Source organism: Tenrec ecaudatus, chromosome 16, assembly GCF_050624435.1.
Source record: "Tenrec ecaudatus isolate mTenEca1 chromosome 16, mTenEca1.hap1, whole genome shotgun sequence".
NCBI classification, from domain to species: Eukaryota; Metazoa; Chordata; class Mammalia; order Afrosoricida; family Tenrecidae; genus Tenrec; species Tenrec ecaudatus.
Genome location: NC_134545.1, coordinates 91,875,948 through 91,899,547, shown reverse-complemented (window position 1 = coordinate 91,899,547; position 23,600 = coordinate 91,875,948). Strand labels below are relative to the sequence as shown.

Below are 23,600 nucleotides of genomic sequence, written 5' to 3'. Positions count from 1 at the left end.
TTCCCAAGAGTCCTTATAGGAATCGCAGATCTGTAGTCAGCTGACCCATGACTTCAGTTATGCTCCTATGAAATGGCTGATTCTTACTCATACCAGTTGTTGGCTTCCTTCATGGATTGTTGGATTTGAAACACCCTGAAATAGACTAGTCCATATGCATCCGTGATTAGCCTCTTTCTTGAAGACTTCTAGGAACATGGTGTGGGACATTATTGGTACTTTCTCCTCTACTTTGTTGCTAGAATTAAGTGAAGAAGAGAGTCATTGGACTTAATGTAAATGAATAAAAAAGAATACTTGGAGCCGACTTCATTCACATCTGTTTTACCACTTTCTCAATTAGAAAATGAAATGCAGACATTGACAGATGCCCAACTTCTGTGAATTCTCAGCCAAGGGGCTGCAAATGCCTCTACACTGTAGAACGGATAGAGATAGGTGTCTCTGGAAAGATGAGACTTGTAAACTCTGTGTTGAGCAAATAAATAGATCAATCGATCAATCAATAAAATAAAAAAATAAATGCCCATACCAATTTTGTCTTGGTAGAGCTTTATTTTGAAACCTGTTAACAAACCAAAATATCTGACACTTCATTAGGGCAATGCTAGATCAAAGCCAGAAAGTTCCACTTCATCACGTTCTTCTTCTGTCCTTTGCTTTCTCTGGTGGCTTACAACCTCAGAGGACAGCAATTCAAACTCACCCGCTGGTCTTACGGAGAAAGATGAGGTGTTCTGCTCCTTTAAAGATACACAGTCTCAGAAACCCACAAAGGGGCAGTTCTACTCCATACTACAGGGTTGCTATAAGTCAAAATTGACTCAATGGCAGTGAGGGGGTTTTCCCCAGTCCTAAATTCAGAGAGTGACTTGTCTGGGTCATGGCTACTTCATCTGGGTTTCCTCTGTGCAAGGAATTCCCACACATGTATCCCAACTGGACAGGTTAGCAGGGCTTAAAGAGAAGGCAGTCAGTGAAGGATGCTGCAAAACTCTGAACACCTTTCTGAAGAGGAAACAGGCTGCCCAAGGGCTTCGACAAAGAGTCTTTGCAATTTAGGGAGGCTGGATGATTTGGGGGCTCTCCTCTCTTTGTCATAACTTGCCCCACCCAGAGTACCCCTTTCCTGAGAAGGGTGCAGGCCTGGGCAGCCCAGGTGCTTTCCGAAGAACCTAACTTTCTGAATCACAAACAGGACCTTCCTTGGTCCCTCTAGGATCTCAAGCCTCAAGCCGGAAAGCCCCAGCATCCTCATTGGCACATTTCTTAGACCTCATGGTGATTTGGGTGGTCTTTTTATAGCACCCCTCTGGCCTGGAATGATATCAGAGAGGCTTCTTCTCAGTCAGCACCAGGAAGGGATTCATTTCTACAGGACAAATACTCGACAAGGGTGAAGGCACTTCAAGATATTTCAGACACGGGAAGCAAATTGTCTACTTGAAAAAGGCTTGGGTTTTGAGAAATTCTTTGTAATTTTCAAAGCCCATTCGCCTACTATAAATCTTTATCTGAACTTCTGAACTGAATAGCAGGGGAGCTGGGCTGGACGGATATTATAACCACACAACCCTAGAATTTTAGGAGTGGCAGGAACTTGAAAGGTCTACCGATGCCAGCATTTAGTTTGAAGGTGAGAGACTGACTTGTCTGAGGCCCACCAGCGAACTGATGCCCGGGCGCCCTGACTTGAAGTTTGCTAGCCGAGCCAGTAGTTCGGGACTTGGCATGGCTCACAGAAATAAAGCTCGCGGCTTCCTTTGCAGCAGACTGCAACATATTCTCAACCAGGGTTCAGTTAACTGAGGACTATTTTTTCTACTTCACAGGACACCATGCTTAACACTGGGGATAAAACGGCAAACAATGGAATCAGGATCACCTCTTCCTGTCCTCAGTGAGCTTGAAATCTCTTAGGAAAGCCAAGACAATCTTGGAAAACACGTGGGAACAACTTGGGGAAAATGCTCTCTGAAATAAGATGGAAAGCAGGTGACTTGGGTTCGAACCCAGTGAGTGTTCTCTGAGATCCAGACCGGAACCCCACTGGGTCATTGACGCCCCCTCACCACCAGTCCCACACCAGAGCCTTTAATCACATTCCTGTCCGCTGTCGCCCTCCTGGTTCGTCCCTCCGCCAGACCCGCGCGCTGTGCGCCCCGCAGGTCCAGATGCCAACTCCCGCAGGCGAGGGCACCAGATGAGCAGGAGCCCATCGTCCTTTCCCGGCCGCCGCAGGCTAGCAGGAGAGGCGACAACCAGAGCCCCGAGCCGGAGGGGCCTCCTCTAGTCGGGGAGCAAGAGGGAGCCCCGGACACAGCGACGGCCGGGGCGCTCGCGGCCCGCCGCCCCCGGGGGAGGAGCGCGCGGCTCGGCGCGGGGCCCGGCGGCCGCGGGGGCGCAGAGCGGGCGGCGGCGCCTCCAGTCCCGCCGCGCGGCTCCGAGCGGGACGCGGCGCCGGGAGCCCGGCCGCGCCCGCCTCCTGCCCGCGCAGCCCGCGCCCGCGCCCGCGCCCCTCCGCCCGCGCTCCTCCGCCCGCCACTTCAGTTCGGCTCCACCCCCGCGTGGCGGCGGCGGCGGCGGCGGCGGCTCCTCCGTCCGGACAGCGCTCGCCACCAGCCCGGCCGCGGCCGCCACCTGCCCGCCGCCGCCCAACTTGCATGGAGTTGGGGTCCTGAGCGCCTGCCCCCCGGCCGGCCGGCCCGCGGAGAGCCCGCGCCGCCCCCTCCGGGCCGGGACCCCTCTCGGCTGCTCTCGGCTCCGCGATGGGAAAAGTTGGCGCCGCCGGCGGCTCCCCGGCCGGGCTGAGCGCGCTCCTCGCTGGCGCGGGGCTCTTGGTCCTCTGGGCCCCGGGCGCCTGCGGCGGCGGCCCCTGCTGCCCCCCGCAGCCCCTCGATTGGTCTCAGCCCTGGGCCCCGGCCCCGGGGGGCTCCCCTCTCCAGGGGTCGCGCGGCAGGGCGCCTGCCACGCCCCTACCCTTCCTTGGGCGCCCCCTGTTCGCGGTGGCCCCCGGGGACAGAGCGCTCGCCCTGGAGCGAGCCCGAGGCACCGTGGTGTCCGCGCAGGGTGCTACACGCTCCCGCCGGAGGAGACGGAGCGGAGCGGAGCCGGAGCAGGCTGAACGCGGAGAAGGCGCAAGTCGGAGTCCCCGGGGAGTACCAAGGGACGCAGGGCAGCGGGAGCCCGGGACTCCGGAGCGGGATCCTGACAAGGCCACCCGCTTCCGGATGGAGGAGCTGCGACTGACCAGCACCACGTTCGCGCTGACCGGCGACTCGGCACACAACCAAGCCATGGTCCACTGGTCGGGCCACAACAGCAGCGTGAGTAGAATGGGCTTGCGGATCAAGGGGTGAAGGGTGGAAAGGGTTAAAGCTGGCTGTATGATCTGATGGAGGAGGAGAAGGAGCAGGAGGCGGGGAGGGAATAGGACTTATGCACCTAGGGTGGGTGGGTGGGTGGAGGGATTCTGCAAACTAAAGTCTTGGTTACCCACATTCCCCAGAGTTACCCCTGGCCCTCTTGGTGGGTCCCTGGGTCCCTGACCCAGGTGGACATCTTCCCTAGAGCTCTACAGACCCGGCTCAGACCCTCCCACTGAGGAGCGCTCAAATCCGTGTTTCCTGCCCCTGTCGTTGCGTTGGTGTGTGGAACTGAAGACGAGGCAGATGTAGGGTTAAAATATTTTGACCATGGGGCAAAAGGGTTAAATTTCCAAACCAGCGGACATTCCCTCCAGCGACTTTCCCTTTACTTGCTAGACTTACCGATGATGGGGCTCAAGTCCGCTCAAGAAGGCTCATTTGTGGGCTTTTGATCTTACATTAGTAGATGCGGCACGCCTCCAATGTCACCCTTCCCCACAGGGGAGGAGGACTACAGTGGACAGCAGGTGCCTTTGGTGGATTCCGCGTTTCTGGGGACCAAGTGGGTGCAAGTTTCAGGGCGGGAACTCTCCAGCATCTTCTGAGAGCCGTCCACCACCAGGAGTGTGCTTGGAGAGCTGGGGCTTTGCAGCCTGTGAATGAGCTGTTGTTCTCCAGCATGATCAGCCCCAGGGAGATCAGATATAACGCAGGGACAACTATGCCCTGTTTCCCGCTATTGCCTGGCCACCTCTAGTGAAGGGCACATAACATGACTGGCCACCCTCTTATGAAGAGAAGACAGAGGCACCCAGGCTACAGAAGGCTGATGGCGTTAGGGGCACAGTTGGACGTCTGTGTGTTTGGCCATGGCAGCGTGGGCCTTAAGATACACTGCAGGTCTGGAATGGGGTGAGAGAGCCACCGAACCTAGAAACTTCTGAGAGCTGAAACAGTTAAAGAGCCAGCTCTGGTGATCACAGCTGAAGACAATACAAAAGTGTGGAAAGTTGCCCGGTTACCAGGAGGCGGACAAGAAGAGCATTAACGGCAAGGGTGGATAACACGAAGAAGGGCGATTGTAATAGCAATAAAAGGGGGTTCCGCTGCGAAATGGAAATCATGGTCTTTCTACTAGGAGCAGTCTCTTGCAGCGCCCCATACCTTTCGTAGCGTTTTCAGCTGTGATGTAATTGGCAGCAACCTTCGTGGAGAAAGGGCCGCGTCAGTGTCTTGTGTTCGTGCTCATTGTCAGCTGCTTTTTAAGGAAAGTTGTGAACATGTTAAAGTAATTGCCTGTCGTTGTGGATTCCGTGGGTGCACAGACAGTAAATCGTGTTAAGGAAAATCACGATGATAGCGTTTTGTATAGATGCGGTGATCCTGGGAGTACCTGCGGGATTCTCCCTACAACTGAGCATTCCAGAGTGGGGCTGTGGTTTATCATGGTTCTCAGGAGTGATTTAATCCAATCATCGAAGCAGAAATTCTTTCCATTCAAAGCCCCAGAGACCTTTCTGTTCTCATCTCCTACCTTCGCTATCCCGTATTTTACATCATAACCCATAAAAGTAAGCCTCCAACTCGAACCTCGGAGTCTTTGAAACACATTGAATAACTTTCTCACTGCTTTAAGCGATTAACTTCGAGCTTCTGGCTTGAAGGGGAAGATTGTCAGCAGAGCAAGCACTTTAGATCTTGTAACCAGAAGCACAGGACCTGGGACTCAGCAGTTTCTGGCCTTTTAATGTCACTCAGGCCGTAACTTATCACTCTCCCATTAGTCTGCCACGTTGGTCCCTCCCTTGAATGATCTTGGAAAGAGTGAGAGGAGGAGAGTACATTTTTGGCAAAATTGAAACTTCACTTCAGAAATGGCACCACGAGTAGCCAAGCTTTCCCAGCCCTTTTCCCTCCCCCCTTCCCCCCCCCCCCCAAGTGGTGCTCACAAACCTAGTAGTGGAGACATACTTGGGATCAAGGCTTGGCTGGCTGAGAGATCCAGGAACTGTGAGGAAGTGTAGGGACAGTAAACCGAGAGGTGAATGTTGAAAGTGAACACATCCAAATCATGTCAACTCATGTGATTCCTGAAAGCTCAAGGCGGTGGTTCTCAACCTGTGGGTTGTGACCCCTTGGGGGGGGGTGTCTAACAAACCTTTCACAGGGGTTGCCTAAGACCAGGGGAAACACATTACGATTTGCATTACAATTCATAACAGTAGTAAAATGACAGTTATGAAGTAGCAACGAAATAATTTTATGGTTGGGGGGGGTTGTCACCACAACATGAGGACCTGTATTAAGGGGTCATGGCATTAGGAAGGTTGAGATCCACTGCCCTAAGGACCCCCACCTCAGGCCCCACTCGCACACATTTTGGGTTTTTTTTTCCTCAGTAGAAATATACAGATTATGGAGGGAAAGAAATCCTTGTTATCCTGGACCTCTAAAACAAAGCCGAACCTGCTTATATCCATGGGCTGCGTAGGAGACAAAACACTTAACATATTTTTAAAGGGAGGAGAGACCAAAAGAAACTGTTGGCAGGCAATTCTGTGACGTGGGAAGTTGAGTGGAGACCTAAGTTCTAGGTCTGCTTATTTGGAAAGTGACCTTGTCACATGGCTCCATCACCCTCCAGAGCGCGAGCTGCTTCACCTCTAATGTGGAAGCCCTGGCTGCCAGATGCATTAACCCTGAAATTCATGCCAGGATGTGCAGAGAAGATAACGGTTGACGGTTAACTTCTGCACACCTGTCTGGAACTCCTGGAATGCCTCAGCAGCTGTTCTCCTCCAGGGCAGGGAATCTGCTCACCTTCACGGAGGACAGGACAGGAGGTTCTTCCTTGCCCGCCTATTGACACCCTCCCTCGAAGCTGCCTCCAACCCCTTAGTGCCACTGGCAAGTCCCATCCCCTGAGCCTAGCCCACCTTTAGCTAAAAGCTTTTACCTAGAAGGGCCTCTCATTACAATACCACGTGCATCAAAGGTGCAAATGTATGATAATTACAGACTGCCTATCAAGCTTCTGAGGGATTCTGGCTTGTTCTCTTACCTCCTTCTCTTTCCTGCCCCCTCCACAGTTGGACGTGAGCAATTGTGTGAAAGACATGACTGCTTGCTTCAGCCGTGGGTGTGATGTGCCTCCTCTAGACTGCAGTCTGCTTGATGGAAACGGTTGCTAGAGTTGGTGGAGCACCTGGGGGGATCTTTTGGCATGAAAGGTGCTGGCTCTGAGTCATTTGTCATGAGCCTGGTGTTGTATGCAAGAACATATTGTTCCTACCCTACTCCTCTGAGACATGCTGTGCCCTGATCTAAATTTATATAGTAATCTTAGTGCATTAAAATATATATTTTTTGCCTGTGTGTGATATGCGCGTTCCTTATTTCCCAGGCATTTCGAAGTGCTATGTTTATTAATTGTCCCTAAGACCTAGGTGGTGAGTGTTAAGAGCTCTTTTTTATATATTTATGCTGGAGTTCATCTGAAGAATTCACTTCACTCCCCTGCCCCGCGAGCAAGAGCGTTCAGAGAAAATGTTAGCAGTTGCTTCCACGTGCATGCGGCCACTGCTGGCTCTTCTTGCTGCATTTGTGACCAGGCGGCAGGGTCTGACGGATCTCTAGGCACCTCTTTGCCTTTCGGTGTTTTCGGACTTGCTACTTGTCATCCAAGCTCAGTGAATAAATGGAGTGTCGTTCTCCACCAAGTTTGCTGGTCAAGGCCTTATATTCATCCTCTCCCTCAATATTGTTATGACCAGTGTGATTATGAGAAGCTCAGGGGGTGGGGTACACTGATTAAACAATTGACTGTTAGCCAAAAGGTCACTGTTTCCAGGAGAAAGATGTAGCAATCGGCTCCCCGAAGTTTTGCTACCGTGGAAGTCAGTTATACTCTGGCTCCGAAGGTTACTCCGAGTCAGGATGGACTTGGCAGCTACAGGGGTGGGAAGTAGTAGTATGCCCATTGCACAGAGGAGGAAACTGAGGTCCCAGCAGACTTTGTGGCTTGCCCAGGGGATGCAGGACTGTGGTCATGGGCGGGGGGTGGGACCCAATGTGATCTGATCCCCCAAAGCCCATCCAGTGGGTCTCAACCTTCTTCATGCTGTGACCCTTTAATACAGTTCCTCATGTTGTGGTGACCTCCCCCCAACCATAAGATTATTTTCATTGCTACTTCATAACTGTAATTTTGCTACTGTTGTGAATTGGACGACCCTTGTGAAAGGGTCATTCAATCCCCAAAGGGGTCACGGCCCACAGGTTGAGAACCACTGCCTTGGAATGACTTGCATTCACTGATTTTCATGTCGAACAGAGAAACTTAGACCCTATGGAGTCTATTTTCAAATTATCCTACCTCAGGTGGATTTCAGAAGATGGTGGGAGGCATGTATACACTTAGCTGGAAGCTCTAACTCTCTGTAGAAAAGAAAGGGCTCCGACATGTGCCTGTCACATGCACTTCTCTGCCTGAAGTGGTGATTTAGATGTTCTCTCGCCCACCTACCACTTCATCTTTCAGGAGACACAGAATCTGCACCTGGTGATTCATTGAGCACGAGGTAACCTGCAATCATTCAGGTTTCAGATCTGTTGTTCTTCAGTAATGCGTTCTTTTTCTGAGTTAGCAGAATAGCTTGACTGTATACAGAGGTTGGTGATGAATGCCACTTGGTTGACTCTCTCTCTCTCTCTCTCTCTCTCTCTCTCTCAAGTACAATTCCAAAAGAATCCAGCTTTCTCTAGCAAGCCCACATAATGGTTTTTGTGCTATTAACAAATGTAATGCCCACCAGGATGGAGGAAGGATGTGGGTTTGGAGGCAGACAGATGTGAGTTTGAATCTTAACTCACCTGACCAGCAGGTGACTTTGAGCAAGAGACTTAAATTCTTGGACTCTCAAGTCTCCTCATCTGAAATCTGAGGGGAGTACTTCTTTTTCGTAGGTGCCTCCCCCCCCCCCAAGCTTTGACATCATGTGTTACAAGTGCCTGGTATCTAGTCCTTGCTCAGTGAATGGGCCTTCTTATCCTTACCTGAAGGAAGCACTCCCCACGAGGAGTCTAGACTCACCTGATCCAGTCTAGTTCCTCCAGAGAGGAACACAGCGTGAGATACAGAGAACACAGGGATGTGTGCAGCCTCAGTATCAGCCTCCCTGAATTCCACTCAGAGACTGCAGCACTCCTAGGTTCCTGTACAAGTTGACATCAATAATTTGTCCAACCTGTAGATACTCAAAAACCAAGCCACATTCACTGCCATCTAGCCAACTCATAGTGACCCTATAGGACAGGAGAGAACTGCTCCAGTGGATTTCCAAGACTGACTCTTTACGGCAGCAGAAAGCTTCATCTTTCTTCTGAGGAGTCGCTGGTGTCCTCAAACCTCTGACCTTGTAATTACCAGCCCAATGGGTAGCTGCTGTGCCAACAGGGTTCTCCAGCTCAGTGCCATGGGGCTAATGCTGACTCACTGGGAACCCCTGTGGGTTTCCCAGACTGTTAATTGTTAATTGGGTGTAGAAAGGCCTGTCTTTCTCCCACCAGGGCCCCTAGGCACCTCCAAATTAAAAACAAAAACTCACCTCTATTGAGTTAATTACAACTTCTAAGGAGCATATTGTGGAGGCTGGGGAACTTTATGGAAGCAGGGAGCCTCAACTTTTGGCTTCAAATTGCTGACTTTGCAGGTAGCAACCTAACTCATTATCCACCGACCAGGGCTTGTCCTGTTTTAGGGTATTGATCATGTTGGGGACAGAGAGATGGCTCATTGGCCTTCCTCTTGACCTACCCTTGACCTTCCTCTTTGGGAGCAAGCCATATGTTTCAAATGACTGATTCTCTTTCCATGGGGCACATATGCATTTTTTTCTCCCTTAGGAAGTCTAGAAATTTTAGATTGAAGCTGGCCTTTAATCTATGCACATGGATTTATGGTAAAACACAATTCACGGAATATCTTGTATCATCTTTGTGTTAATGATCTTGATAGCTTTGGACAAAAATAATGTCTAAGATTGAAACATAAACACACTTAGATATTTAGTGGCATTTTCTCTACTAATTGGTATAATTATTAATTCTGGGGACTCTGGCTGAATAAAAAAAAAGGCACCAGACATTTCAGCAACTTGGGTATAGCTAATTTATATATAGGAATAATAACTTCCCACAAATAAGGAATGGTTACCATGTGGCCTGGTAGCACAATGGTTAAAGTGGTAGGCTACTAACTGGAAGGTTAGTAGTTCAAACCCACTAACCACTCTTTGCGGGGAGAGATAGGCAGTCTGCTTCCATGAAAGTTCCAGGCATGGAAGCCCTGTTGGAAGCATTCTGCTCCGCCCTGTAAGATTGCTGTAATTAGAAATCAATTCAGTGGCAATGGGGTTTTGGTATTTTTTCAAACTATGTGCCAGCACATTGCTAAGACCTTTCTATAAGTTGTCATATTTAAATTGTATAAAAATTCCTTGAGTATCAAATGGACCCTGGTAGAGAGCCAGTTAGACATACGGGATGGTGAAAGGAATTCACCCTTGATTTCAAAGCATATTAAGCCCCGAATCCAAGTATTCTTGGTAGGGCACCAGTTGAGACAGGAACTCAGAGGTGACTGGCCATCTTCTGGCTGGAGTGGTCGTCTAGCTTTACTGCAGAACTAGTGTGTCTCCATGGAATCCTGGGATGTGGGTGGATTTTAAGCAGGGGGTGCATTTGGAGGTAACAAGGGGTCTGGGTAGAGGTTGAGAGTTGCTAATAGGTGCCACTGAGTCAGCTCTGACTCGTAGCGACCCTCCATACAGCAGAACGAAATACTGCCCAGTGCTGGGCCATGCTCATGATTGTCCTTAAGCTTGATTCCATGCTTCAGACACTGGGTCCATCCTTCGTGTGGAAGGCCCTCCTCTCTTTCGAGCCCCTCTCTTTACCAAGCAGGATGTTCTTTAGGGCCAGAGGTTGGGAGTTAGGGAAATTACAGTGGAAATGAGGCCACTTTCAATGGAGGTTCCATCTGATGAAATCTTCGTCTCAGCGATCCTTTCCTAAATATCTTTTAAGCAAACAAACCCACAAGTCTGTACATCAATCCTCTAATGGGTTTGAATATACTGTCGTTCAAACCCAATAAGAAAACAAAATCCTAAACAGTCACGCAGAGACATGACTGCCCTTACTTACTTGCACACTGCCTTTCTGCCGGAATCTTCATCGCTGCCACTTACCTTGAAATTTCCCACGCTCAACAGTTTTCAAAATAGACATTGTTATCAAAATTTTTGTATCACCATCCAGGTTGCCTGGAGGATCGGTTCACTGGACTGCCTGCCATTTTGTGAAGTCAATGAACATATGTGAAATACGTGTCATATCTTGCCTTGTGTCTCAATTGTTGTCCCTCCTTTCTGGCTAGAAAGTCTGAGGAATGTATCCAGGTCCACTGGAGAAGACCCTGCAGTGAGTGGCCAGAGGCCATGGCCAAGGAGAGGTGGGGTCAGTATGAGGAGACGCTAAGCCAACAGAAGTGTGCCAGGGTCATTCCCGAAGAGTGTGGCTTCTGCTCAGACCGGGCGGAGGCAATTGTCAACCTTCTGACAGGAAACAAAGGCAGATTCTCACTGTGCCAAGTCAATACTGAAGGCACAGGGCCTAGTCGAAGATGTAGGCAGGGGAAAAATGGGATGTGATTCTGTCGGTAAACCTACATGAGATCTTATGCGTGCATAAAAGATATTGTGTCTATTTCTGTCGCAGTCAGGGACGTTGCTATACCCCCTTAGATCTGCCGGAGTCCTTTTCCCCTTTCAAACTGCTTCAGTATTTAAAGATGAGAAAACCACTTCCATCGCTTCCGTTTTATTCTCAGCACCGTCCTATGAGATCGGAAAGACAAATACCATTATCTACATTTCTTGGATTTGGAGTTGAAGACATTGCTGTTGAACAGGCATTAAGTAGAAGTGGGTCAAAATGTTTTGTCACGTTGCCTGATCCTTAATTTTTTTGCCCTCCACTGCCTTGCCACGGCAGGAGGTGAAACTTGGCTGCATCCCAGCCTCCAGGTGTGCCTGATGCTGGAGCATCAGGGTCCTCTGTTGGCCATTGCAGGGAGTAGTACAGATAGTGGCTCAGGATCTCCCGACTTCTAGGCTCAGCTATTTGAATTGTTGGTCTTTGGCTTCGGAGCAAAGTTGGGTCATCAAAAGGAGTTCTCAGGGCACTGTTTAAACCCACACAAAGTGACCTTACAGAGAGTTGAACGTGAGCCCCCACAATAACCCAATGTCCCTCTGGACTTAGCTTCTAAGGCATGTTGGAGACTGAATTTCTGGGATTGTAGCAGCAGGGGATTAGGAAAGAAAAGGGAGTAGGGTTGCCTCTCCTTTTGTCTCCTGCACATTAAATCTCCTTTACAAATACCAGAGGTGTTCTCAGTCGAGGGAACCTGGACTGTCACCCCTGGGGAGCAGCAGAGGTAAAAGCTGGAGGACTCAGGTGTGCTTATTGACACTGATGGCTATCCTATGTTGCCGGGCTATAATTGTATCAGCATTTGCTGCTTTTCCTAGCTTTTGGGGTGGGTGGGGCTTTGCTGAGCCCTAGGTACATCTCTTTATAGCTAGGCAAGCCGTCGATTATAAAAGATGAGCCACTTGAAGACTGCAAAATAAATAACCATCAATTAACTGAGAAAATAACCATCAATGAACTGAGCAGCTTTTTTGCAGTGCTCTAGGATCTTACCACATTATGTTACTTCTGCATCACAGTAGCCTTAGAAGTTTGGCTAAATCCAACAAAACAGGACACCAGAGGGTTAAAAACTTGCCAAAGGCCATCCAGCGGGAAGGCTGAGAAGCTGAAATTTGATTATGTCCCTTAAGACTCCCGTGCTTTTTCCTGATGCTGCTGCCCTGTTGTAGGGGCTTGTTTTTCAGTTCCTTCAGAAGGGACTCCACAAGCCAGTGCAGTTTGGAAGGCGAGCTCTTGGCATGAGTGACACATCTCTTCCACCTCACCCTGTGCTCGGGTCACCAACCTGCTGCTCTTGACTTGATAATAAGCTGCTCCCTGAAGCGGTGTGATCAAAGCCCTCACCTCCGTCTGTCCCCATGAATGGCTCCCCAGAGGTTATTAATGTGCAGTGTCTTGTTATCCTGGGGAGGATGTGTGGGATGTGCTGTTTGGTTTCTCCCTGCTGGCTAATGACCATAGAGTGACAGTGTGGGCAACTTGTACACTTTGTAAAGAAAGTCCTAATAAGAATAACGTTATCAGGCAACCAGCTAATCATGCTGTGCCCTGGAGCCAAGGGACTGAAGCCTCCAGCCATCTTCCACTAAGCGGAGTGGCAGGGGCAGCTGGGCTGCAAACACGTGGCCCATGGAGGGGTTAATATCTCAGCACTTCCCATCACAAGGACTGTTATATAAATAAATATTATTGTATTAATTAATTTATAATATAAACAAGTAATCATTAGTATTATATACTGTTAATTATAATATATTAATATTAATTAATATCTTAATCCGGTTTTATTTTGCAACTTCATGTGTCCTGCCTGGTATTTTGCTGGGTGACATAGGGATTCTTAACACTGGGCAAAGATAAACATCCTCCTGAGTTCCTAAGTTGTGCCTCTGAAAATAGAGACCTTTGGGTACCTGCTTTGATTCAACTGATTGAGGGGCAGAGACCAAGGGTTTTATAAGTTCCATTGAAGATTCTTAATCATTGTCATTTAATTCACGGTGACCCCGTGAATTCCAGAGTCAAACCGTGCTCCATAGAATTTCCAGGGGTTGATTTTGGAAGTAAGATTGCCAGTCCTTTTTTGCGAGGCTACTTAGGGTAGACCCAAACCAGAAACCTGTAGGTTAGCAGTGGACCACTGAGATTGACGGGCCCCTTCCATCGTCTCTAGTTTTGTGTCACCACGCTGGATCATTCCTCCTAGGAGGGCTGAGGCCGACAGTTTTCTTCCGTTCCAGAGAAGCTGTAAGCGCAGCGGTGGACCCTTCCGGAAGGCTCTCTAGAAGAGCAGATTGGTGATGACATGAGTCAATACGCAGTCCTGCAGGCACGGGGGGAATGCCTTTCTTCAAATGGGGATATTTCTATCATGGAGTATATTCTAGCAAATGCTCCTTCCTGGGTATCCGTATACCCATGGGCAAGGGACAGCCTAGTTCATTAAAGAAAGTACAGGTTTTAGTAGTTGGTTCAAATCCCTACATCTGCCATCTCATTGTAAACATGAAGAATTCATGTTGTAATTCTGTGCTTTAATTTCATCATCTGTAAAATGGGAATAATGGGTTAAAGGACGCGTCTGTTGTAAAAGCGTTGGAAGTAGCATCTGGCAGATAGGCCATGAACCTGGGTTGACTGTCATCATTACTGGAAGACTTGGTGGTGTAGTGGTTGCTCCTTAGGCCGCTAACCACAGGTCAGCTCCGAACCACCAGCTGCTCCATGGAAAACGACAGGGCTTTCTACTCCTGTGAGAGTTGCAGGCTTGGAACCTCACAGCAGCAGTTCTATCCTGTCCTCCAGGGCCACTCGAGTTGGTACTGACTCAGCGGCAGTAAGGTTGGCTTTGGCTTGGTTATAGTTACTGGACTTTTGATGGTGTCGTGGGCTGTGAAATAAATTGTTAATCAAAAGATCAGCTGTTCAAACCCACCAACTGCCTAGAGCAGTTGCTGCAACCCTTTAATACAGTTCCTCATGTTGGGGTGACCCCTCCCAACCATAAAATTAGTTTTGTTGTTACTTCACAACTGTAATTTTGCTACTGTGATGAATTGGGTGACCCCTGTGAAAGGGTCGTTTGACACGCACAGGGGTCACAACTGTCAGGTTAGGACTGCTGGTCTAGAGGGAGGAATATGACAGTGTTTTCTTGAGGATAGATTTCCAATCTTGGAAACTCAAAGGAGCAGTTGTGTTCTGTTGTGTAGGGTCACTGTGAGTCAGAATCGGCTTGATAACAGGGAGTGTGGTTTGGCTTTCATTATTGTAATTGCCATCATTTGGCAATGTCAATACTAATTATAATTAATACATATTAATACTAATAAGGCTCAAGTATGGTCTACTATGGAGCCTTTGTGATGAAGAGAGTGAGGTATTGGGCTTCTCACAGACTGGTGATTTAATTCACTAGTTGCTCCAAGGATGCGAGATGAGGCTTTCTGTCCCACCCTGTGCCTTATGGGATCGCCATGGGCTAGAGTTGACGCCATGGCAGCGAGTATGGTCTCAGATGTTTGTAGAATGTAACTCATTATATTACTTCAGTGTCTGCATTGTTGCTCTTTTAACTCTGTTTCCATTTTCTTAAACTTAAGGTGAGGCTCTGCCTTACTCTTTTTGGCATCCTTCTCAACATAGATAGCTATTTTTCATCTTAATCACTTATGACATGAGCCCTGGTGGTGCTATCAGATAAATGTTGGCTTGCTGCTTGCAAGGTTGGTGGTTCAGACCCTCCAGCCGCTCTCTAGGAGAACGACAGCGTTGTCTGCTCCTCTAAAGACTTATAACGGAGAGCAATGCTTTGAAAATGATTAGGGCAAAGAATGTACGGATGTGCTTTATACAATTGATGTATGTATATGTATGGATTGTGATAAGAGTTGTATGAGCCCCTAATAAAATGTTTAAAAAAAAGACTTATAACTGTCAGAAACCTTGCATGTACTTGCTGAGTCACGGCAGTGGGATTGTTTCATTTAATATTAAGTTTTTGGAATCACTTATTAAACATTTGCTGTAACATTTGCAGTTTCTTTGGGTGAAACCGGATTTGTCCCGGGCTTCAACAACTAGTGACCTTCTTCATGTATGCTGTAAAAGACAGGTTCAGCATTCCTTGAATGGAGTACCTTCCCACAGCATACTAGAGGACACAGGAAATAGATTGCACAGACCTACCAACCTAAGCCCCCGAGGGCAGAGAACTTTCTTTGCAGTCCCTCATACATCCCCAGTCCTTCAAAATGTACCTGGGACTTAATGGAAGTACAAGAGGTCTATTTGTGAACTGTTGTTTACTATGACATTCCATATTTTAAAAGGGGGAAAAGACAATGATGAAGACTGAGGAAAGATAGTCCTCAAAATGTTTGCCTGGGGGTATGGCTGGGAGCTGGCATTGTAGGTGATAATTTGTTGTTTCATTTTTCTTGTTCCATGTTTTTAATGGTTTCTCAGTGGACATGCATGGCTTACGCTATTTTTAAAAGTTATTTGAAAGAGAGAGAGAGAGAGAGAATGAGAATAAGAGATAGCTTGGGACCTTGGCATCATTAGAAATGAATTGCAGGCAACTAAACTAGTAGACTACAAATTGAACTGCTAAACACAAGGTCAGCAGTTTGAACCCACCAATTGCTCCATGGGGGAAAGATGAGGCTACCCATCATTGTAAAACTTTTAAGTCTCAGACTCAAAGAGGCCATTCCACCCTGGCTCTATAGCAGTAAGTAAATGTTGGCAGAGAAAAAGCCCCATGTTTGAGTTGCCTGTTTTCTTTCCAAGGACAATTACTGGGGGAGAGAGTTGGTGCTCAGGGTCCAAAAAAGCATTGAGATGATCGCTCTTTCTCCCCTGGGCATCCAGAACAGATGCTGTGAGACCTTTGGCTTAGCATCTATTTGTTAGATTCCAGAGAGAAAGAGACCGGTGGTCAACTTCTAGTAACCTCCGATCCCTAGTCAAAGAGCATATAGTTCCACACACAGGGAGACCACATGATAGAACTTTGTAAAACTAGTTGTAATCTATATTCATTGGCAGTACCTTTATTTCCACAATGCAAATGTTGGAGTGTCCAGGTGACCAGATGATCTATACAGGAATCAAACCCTCTGCATCTGTCCAGAGATGAAGGGAAGCTCAGCATCACTAGAACAAAGCGAGGGGCCACCTGTGGAACCGAGCACCAATTGCTGAGATACAAGTTCAAGGTAAAGCTGAAGGAAATTAAAACAAGCCCAGAGAACCACAGTACAACCGTGAGTATGTCCCACCTGAATTTAGAGAGTATCACAAGGACAGGGTCGATGCACTGAACACTGGAGAGTAAAGACCAGACAGGTTGTGGGAGGACATCAAGCGCATCGCACATGGAGAAAGCAAACGGCCATTGTAAATTCAGGAAAGAAAAACAAGACCAAGATGCATGACAGAAGACATTCTGAAACTTGCACTGGAACTTAGAGTAGCTAAAGCAGCCGGAAGAAATGTGGAACTAAGTGTGAGCTGAATAGAAGATTTCAAAGCATGGTTTGCGGAGACTGAAATGTCATCATGGGATGTGTCCAGACCTGGAGTGAGATGACGAGGAAGGAAGGACATGCTCAGTGTTTCTCCAACTGAAAGAACTGAAGAACAGGCTTCAAGCCTGGGGTTTGCCTGCAGTGCTTATGCAGGTCTCCCTCTCTTTAGAGTCTTTTCCAGTGGGGAGTGCTGCTGATGCTCTGGATGGTAGAAAGGCAACTTCCAACCTTTGCCTTTCTTATGTGTCTGCACTGTTTTGAATTCTTACCACAGGTATGCATTTCGTTAATAATAAATAGACCCAAACCTATTTAAGTGGCTGTTGTGTCAGCACTGTGCTAAGTACTGGACATTCAAAGATGACCGTGACCTGCTCTTTCCCCTGGAGGGTAAATACTCTGGAGGAACTAGACAGACACACAAACTGCACTTTAGTGTCATCAGTGCCTAATAGATGTGCTAGAGTTTTATGCAAAATGCCATGAGAGCAAAGATGAGTAAGGGATGACTAGTTTTGCTTGGGGTGAGGGGAGAGGGTTGAGGGGGGTGGTGAAACAAAGCTTTCAAGTGAAGTGACATTTCAGTTGTGTCTTTATTTCGGCAAGATGAAGCCTTTTCCAAACCCAACAGGGTTGGGTAGGAAGAAAGGCTACTCCTTCCCCTTTGTTACTCCGTATCGCTTCATCTTGGCTTCATCTTGGGTTGTTCGTACAATCGAGAAGCTGTGATGAGTGAGCACTCTCTCTCTCTGTTCATCATCTCCGTGTCCAGCATATCTGGATCTGAGGCTAACGGTGTTTTAAAATACCAGGTTAGAGTCTGCGTCATAGGATCCTCTATGTTAGACTGCCCAGATGAATCTTGAGGCTTTCATGGTCTCCGGAATCTTCTCATTGACACACACACACACACACAGTATTTTTAAAGTATTGCCTCGAGGGCTTGGTGATTTAAGAATTTTTGCCTAGCATTTTTGGCTGGTTTCATGGAGGTATCAACTTAGAGATTCACCCAAAGGGAGACAGAAATGCCTTGGAAATTAGTTCCCCAGCTGTCCTGAATATGCCCTGAGGTGCATGGAAATAATTGTCCCCAAGGAGCTCCCTTCCAGCCCCCACAAGAAGCCCAGGTTTAATGTTTTTACATGAACCTCTCCTTGGCGTTCATTTAATTTCCATTAAGATCTTGGGGAAAGGAGAAAACATGATTTGCCATAAAAGGTCACGAATTTTAGAAGCACCCTAGAACCTACCAAGTATGGGTCTCAAACGCATCTGCCAGGATGCGCCTTGTACATGTCCCATTTTAGGGAGAGCCAGTCCCTGATCTTTCTGTTACAGAGGGGTTTGGAGGTAGCTTACTTAAAAATGTTTTGACTTTGGGGGGGGGGTTTGACTTAAAAAAAGAAAAACAACAAAGAATGGTATCTTGGGAAGTGTGAAAGTGATGGGAGATGACACCTGGGTGCACAAGCACACTTGTTTGCACCTCGCATATGTCTGCTTTCGCGTTACAGTGACAAGATTTGAAGAGGCGCAACAGAAACCTTCTACCCCGGAAAGCCTGAAATATTTACTGTCAGGTTTTAGATGAGAAGTCTGCCAGCTCTTAATTAAGGGATTGTAGAGGATGTAAGCCACGCAGCCCAATGGAGATCCCACAAGAGTCATCTGCAGGCCAGCTTTCAAGTAGCTCTCTGAATCTTGGACTTTGATTTTCTTTCCTCAAAGACACCCAGGCCCTGAGCCCTTGCAAAGTCCCCGTCCACCATGTGCCTCCCTCTTCTCTCATGCGGCTTCCTCTGCCTCGCAAGTTAGCCCGTCACATCTCCCCCAGGACAACCTTGCTCGTCCTTTAGGATGGAACCTGGGTATCATCTCTTTCCTGAGAATTTCTCCAGTTCCCACGAAGAAGCAAAACTTGACACCACCTTGGCGCCACCTGCCGTGCATTCCCTTTATGGTCAACTCCTAAGAGACATGAAGCCCATCCTTTAGTTTCTGCTTGTCCAGTGCTTGGCACACAACCCACAAAAACTCAGCCTGTTGCCATCAAGTGGATGGTGACACAGGCGATCCGATGCCAGTAGAGCAAAACTGCTCCACTGTGGTTTCCTCGGGCTGTACTTTTTATGGAAGCATGTCGGTGGCACTGCCAGGCAGCTTGAGTGAACAACCTTTAGATTCATAGCCTAGAGTTAACTATTTGCACCGCCCAGAGACCTCTGTTGGGCACATACCCATTGCCGTCAAGCCTGTGCTGACCCATAGCAACCCTATAGGACCGAGTGGAACTGCTTCCATGGGCTTTCCCAGGGCGTGAAGCTTTGTGGATGCAGACTACCACACCTTTCTCCAGGGGAGTGGCTGGTGGATTTGCACCAACAACCTTCTGGTTAACAACCCAGCTTAACCACTGTACCAGTAGGGATCCTTTGACACTACCCCAAACCCAGTGCCATTGAGTCATTGCTGACTCATAGTGTGAAATGATCCAATATCACGTCAGTGTTCTGGTGTTTTAAATGCTATTATGAGCCTCCTAGGTGTGTTTTGAGGTGTATGTGGGGGTGGGGGCAGGTATACAGACCTGGCTGCTGTCTACAGTACGTGTTTTGGTGGCACACCTGGTTGCAAATTGAGCTGCTAACTACAACACCAACAGTTCCAATACACAAATCACTCCTCCAGAGACGGTGAGACTTTCTGCTGCTGGAAAGGTTCAGAGCTTCATAAGCAGATGGCGGGCATCGTCCTCAGTGTCGTGGGGTTGCTTCGAGTCACAAGGGACTAGAGAACAGTGGGGGATTTCCTTGTTGAGGTTTTGGATGTGTGCTTGTCACATGGAAGGCACTTAAGCACCTTTCTCAAATATCAGAATATGAGAGCGAGACAAAGAGACAAGCACACATAACCAAGAGCCAAGCCGTGTTGGAGGCTACGGCCTGGTTCTGACAGTGGTTGGTTGGCATGTGGCTTGATTAAGTCTGATATTCCAGCCACCGGAATGGAGGAGATGGCTGGCAGGGGCTAGCATACCCTCAGTGTGAGGCAGAAATGACTTTAAATCTTGATGCAAATGCTGTTACGTAGGGGTATCATAGAAACGTGCGCCAGCTTTTTTTTTGTTTGTAAATTAAAATGCTTGCTTCTGTTGTATGATTAATAAGGCACTTTATGTTCAATTAAAAATTGATAGAACTATTTTAAAGTGCCGTGGTGACTTAAGCACCACATTAAAAGTAGAACCCACCTCGTCAATTCTGAGTCAGTGCCACCCTCTAAAGGTAGAACTGCCCCTAGGGATTTCTGAGATGATCTTCTTTTTTCATGTCAGTGAAGTTTAATTCAGTAGATATAACCAAAGTACCTTGTACAAACAACGACACTTCCCTATTAAAATGACGGTGAAATGTGAGTAGGGCTGTTCTGATGCAGCTCTAGAAAAACAGATGCTCTTAAAGAAACCATGCAGGTTTGTGGGAGAAGGAGGTATCCTGTCCATCTAGTGGTTTCCACCTGCAGCCCAACAATAACCACTGTGCTACAAGGGCTCCTCGAAGTCAGGACTGAAGGACAGTTATTTAGCAAGGAGTTTGGGGTGCTTCCTTTTTCAAAATAACTTCTCTTAGTTGGGAAATCCCCCTCTTGATTTAAGGAGTTATGGGCACCTTTTTTGCAAGCCACAGCCTCTGTACTGTGTGTGTGTGTGTGTGTGTGTGTGTGGTGTGTGCGTGTGTGAGCATTTTATTGTGGTTTGGGCGAGTGTTTAAGGACCAGAGTAGTTTTCCACCCAATAATTTATACACATTTTGTTTCCTAACTGTAATAGCATTTCCTTAAGTGTAGTAACACTCTTCCCTTTCTGGGACCTGCGTTTTCCTTCACCCCTCTTTCCTGCCCCTGTCTGAGGAGTGTGCCCCTCACTTCCTGGGTCTGTCTGTAATTTGGCTGGAAGGTGAATGGCCAGATGGACACCTAATGACCCATCAACCCCCTGCTTCAAATATACTTAACCCTGTCCCCTAACTTCTTACAGGAGGCTTCTGGGTCATTCCACTTGATCTCTTTAACCATGACTTCTTGAGCTGGATTGACTGGGGAGACAGCCTGCTGTGTCTTTAACACCTCCTCGTTGTTTTCATTCAGCCAGAAAGGATTTGCATCCTGTGACCTTGATTTATTATTGAAACAACCCAACTTGTCTGTATTTTTAATGGGCTTTCTTATTTTTAGGCCTGCTTAAATTTTATTTATGCGAAGTTGTTTACAAAATCTATAGCTGTAGACTCATCTGTTAATAATTAAGACCCGTTCACTGTCTTCATTCCAGTATTTGGTGCCATGTGCCTTCATTTCGTGGGCAGTGATTTCAGGATCCAGGTCGAGGCTTCTCAAAATGCAGTCTTTTGACCCATTGAGACAGAAGCCGCGGGCAAGAAATAGCTTTTGGAACTAGTAGACAAGACTGTCTCTGCCTTCTGCCGGTCTGGGGTGCTGGTATGATATTCCCTTCCCAGAAGTTGTGGGTCTCTGGCCTTTGTGCTGTCTCTTCATTTTCTCTTTAGGTGCATTCAATTCAGTGACTTTTACTTCTCCAGTTATTCCTGGTAGTTCCACTAACTTGTACCATCGGGAAGTGGCGGTTAGATTTGCCTTAGATTTTCCTATCAAACACCCTGTTTTATTACATACTTACCCCTTTCTCACCACCCCTACTAAACATGGGTATTTACCACATTGTTTACTGATAGATATGTCAACAGTGAAATTGGAAGTCTCTCTCTATCTCCCCTCACCCCCCACCCCCGTCACACACACACACACACACACACACACACACACACACACACACACACACCATCCATTGGAAGAGAGAGAGCATCACCCCCTTGAAGAAGCAGGGGAGAGAGATTCAATTGCATCCTGATGGCTTAATCCCTTAAAGAGGCACTGCAGAAAGCATTGACATAGTGACATTACCATTTATTTCTTTGTTCCTGTTTCCCTTTTCACAAAACAGGAGGGACATTTGTCACACATATACCCTAATACCCTTGTAGCTAATGTGGACAATGAACTGAATGCAAAATGCCTCTCCTGCCTTGGCTGTGTGACTGTCCTGTCGTTTCTCACAAATGTGTGACCACATCCCCACAGGCTAGCAGAAAACCATGCTGGAGGGGCCCTGCAGAGGGATTTGTAGGAATTCAGCAGGTGGAGCTGTTCCCTCTAAGACAGTGCTGAACCTGGCTCTGCTCTGGGGCTCTACTATTTGGTACTGAATGACAAAGCAAAGGGGTTTTGTTTGTTTGGTCAAGGTCAGTTTGCTGGACGTCCTTGATCTACCTTTTCATTCTGGCAGTGTTTACTATGGGTATGTCTTTCTGTGTGATGAGATAGGATCACTGTCTGAAACTCAGGAACATCATGTTTGGTCAACAAAGTGTTATTAGGAGGGAACCAAAAAGGGAAGTGGTTAAAAATATGGACTGCGGTGCCTTCTACTTTTGAGTTTGGTGTGTGTGAAACTTACTACTTACTAGGGACTTAGTTTTCTGGGAGGGCTGAGGATTTAGAACTAGTTTCTCTAGGAGGGCACTGTGCAAGGGGGGCAGTTAGTTATAAATTTGGTAAGTGCAAAACACAGGCAATCACGGAAGAGAACTTAGCAGATTGGGCTGTGAAGTGCGGTATCAATGTAGACATTCTCAACTTCCAAGAAGAGGCAACCCCACGCCTCCATTGAAATGTGAAGGGTAATTACGATCCTTCCAGTGACACAGTGAGAAGACGCCTGCAGGCAGAAGCGTCAGCAATGTATAGTATTGGAGGCAACGGAAGGAAGAGCTCATGAAAGGAGCCTGGTGGGGGCGCCATGGTAGGCAGGTACAGCTGGAGAGGTGAACTGGTGCCAAATCATGAAGGAGTTATAAACCAGGCTGAAGTGTTTGAATAGCATTTTAAATATATTACAGAATGATGACCTCACACTTCCAGGGAGAAACTGTATATGGCAGCAATGGGCAAAATATTGGAGGAAGAGACGTTAGTCAGAAAGTTACTTGCAGAATTAATTAATTGATTGATCCCAGGTGCCAGTCATTGACTGCTCAGCTGAGTGCCTGGCAGTGGCTACTGATGGGGTCTTATGCTCTTAAGAGTTTCTGAGACTGCAACTCTTGATGGGAGTAGAGAGATTCCTTTTTCTCCTAATGAGTGACTTGTGGGTTTGAACTGCTGACTTTGTGGTTAGCAGACCCACGAATATCCCACTACCCCAGGCAGGGCCAAAGCACACCAACTCTATATGCAACAGCAGCGTCTCTTGTCAGGGAAATTCTTCAGACCTTTTTTTGGCAGTCATAAGACACATCGTCTGAGTCAGGCCAGGAGTGAGCCTGTGCTAGGGGTCAGGGTGCCTGGGTAGTGTCCCAGTCTCAGCATGAATTTCCTGGGTATTAAATGAGAGTCATTTAAATTCTATGCCCCCCTCTCTCTCTTTCATTCCAAAATGAAAATGTCAGACTAGAAAATAGGAGGGGGGCTTCACAAAATTTGAGGGGGGAAATGGACTGAAAAGACAATGACATTTTGCCTCCCCAACTAAAGCCCTCCACCCGTTGCCAGCTGTTTCTCCTGTTCTCTAAGCCCGTAATGTGCTCATGCTTTTGATCCAGGTGAGGCGAAGGTGTTGACATGGCCTTTCAAAGAACCACAGGTGATACTGGCTACTAGCCAGAAGTACTAATTACTGCAGGAATGCAGTGGGCTGGAGAATATCGATTTGCTAAGTAATTTTAATAATGGACAGTACACAGATCACATGCACATATAAGGCTGTGAGTAGATCTTCTTGGACATACGGTTGGCGTTTAATATATATCCTAACTGAATTTTAAACAGCGTTAAAGAACAA

At 47.5% G+C, this 23,600-nt stretch overlaps 1 protein-coding gene across 4 annotated transcripts in view; it reads left to right on the top strand.

The window, feature by feature from the left end:
- The first annotated feature begins 2,768 nt into the window (after nt 1–2,768).
- Nucleotides 2,769–23,600, top strand: part of SORCS1 (sortilin related VPS10 domain containing receptor 1) — a 630,965-nt gene continuing 610,133 nt past the window's right edge. For all 4 annotated transcript variants that reach the window (XM_075534299.1, XM_075534300.1, XM_075534302.1 and 1 more), the window contains exon 1: nt 2,769–3,326. In XM_075534299.1, coding sequence (XP_075390414.1) covers nt 2,769–3,326 — 558 coding nt within the window. The remainder of the gene's footprint in view (nt 3,327–23,600) is intronic.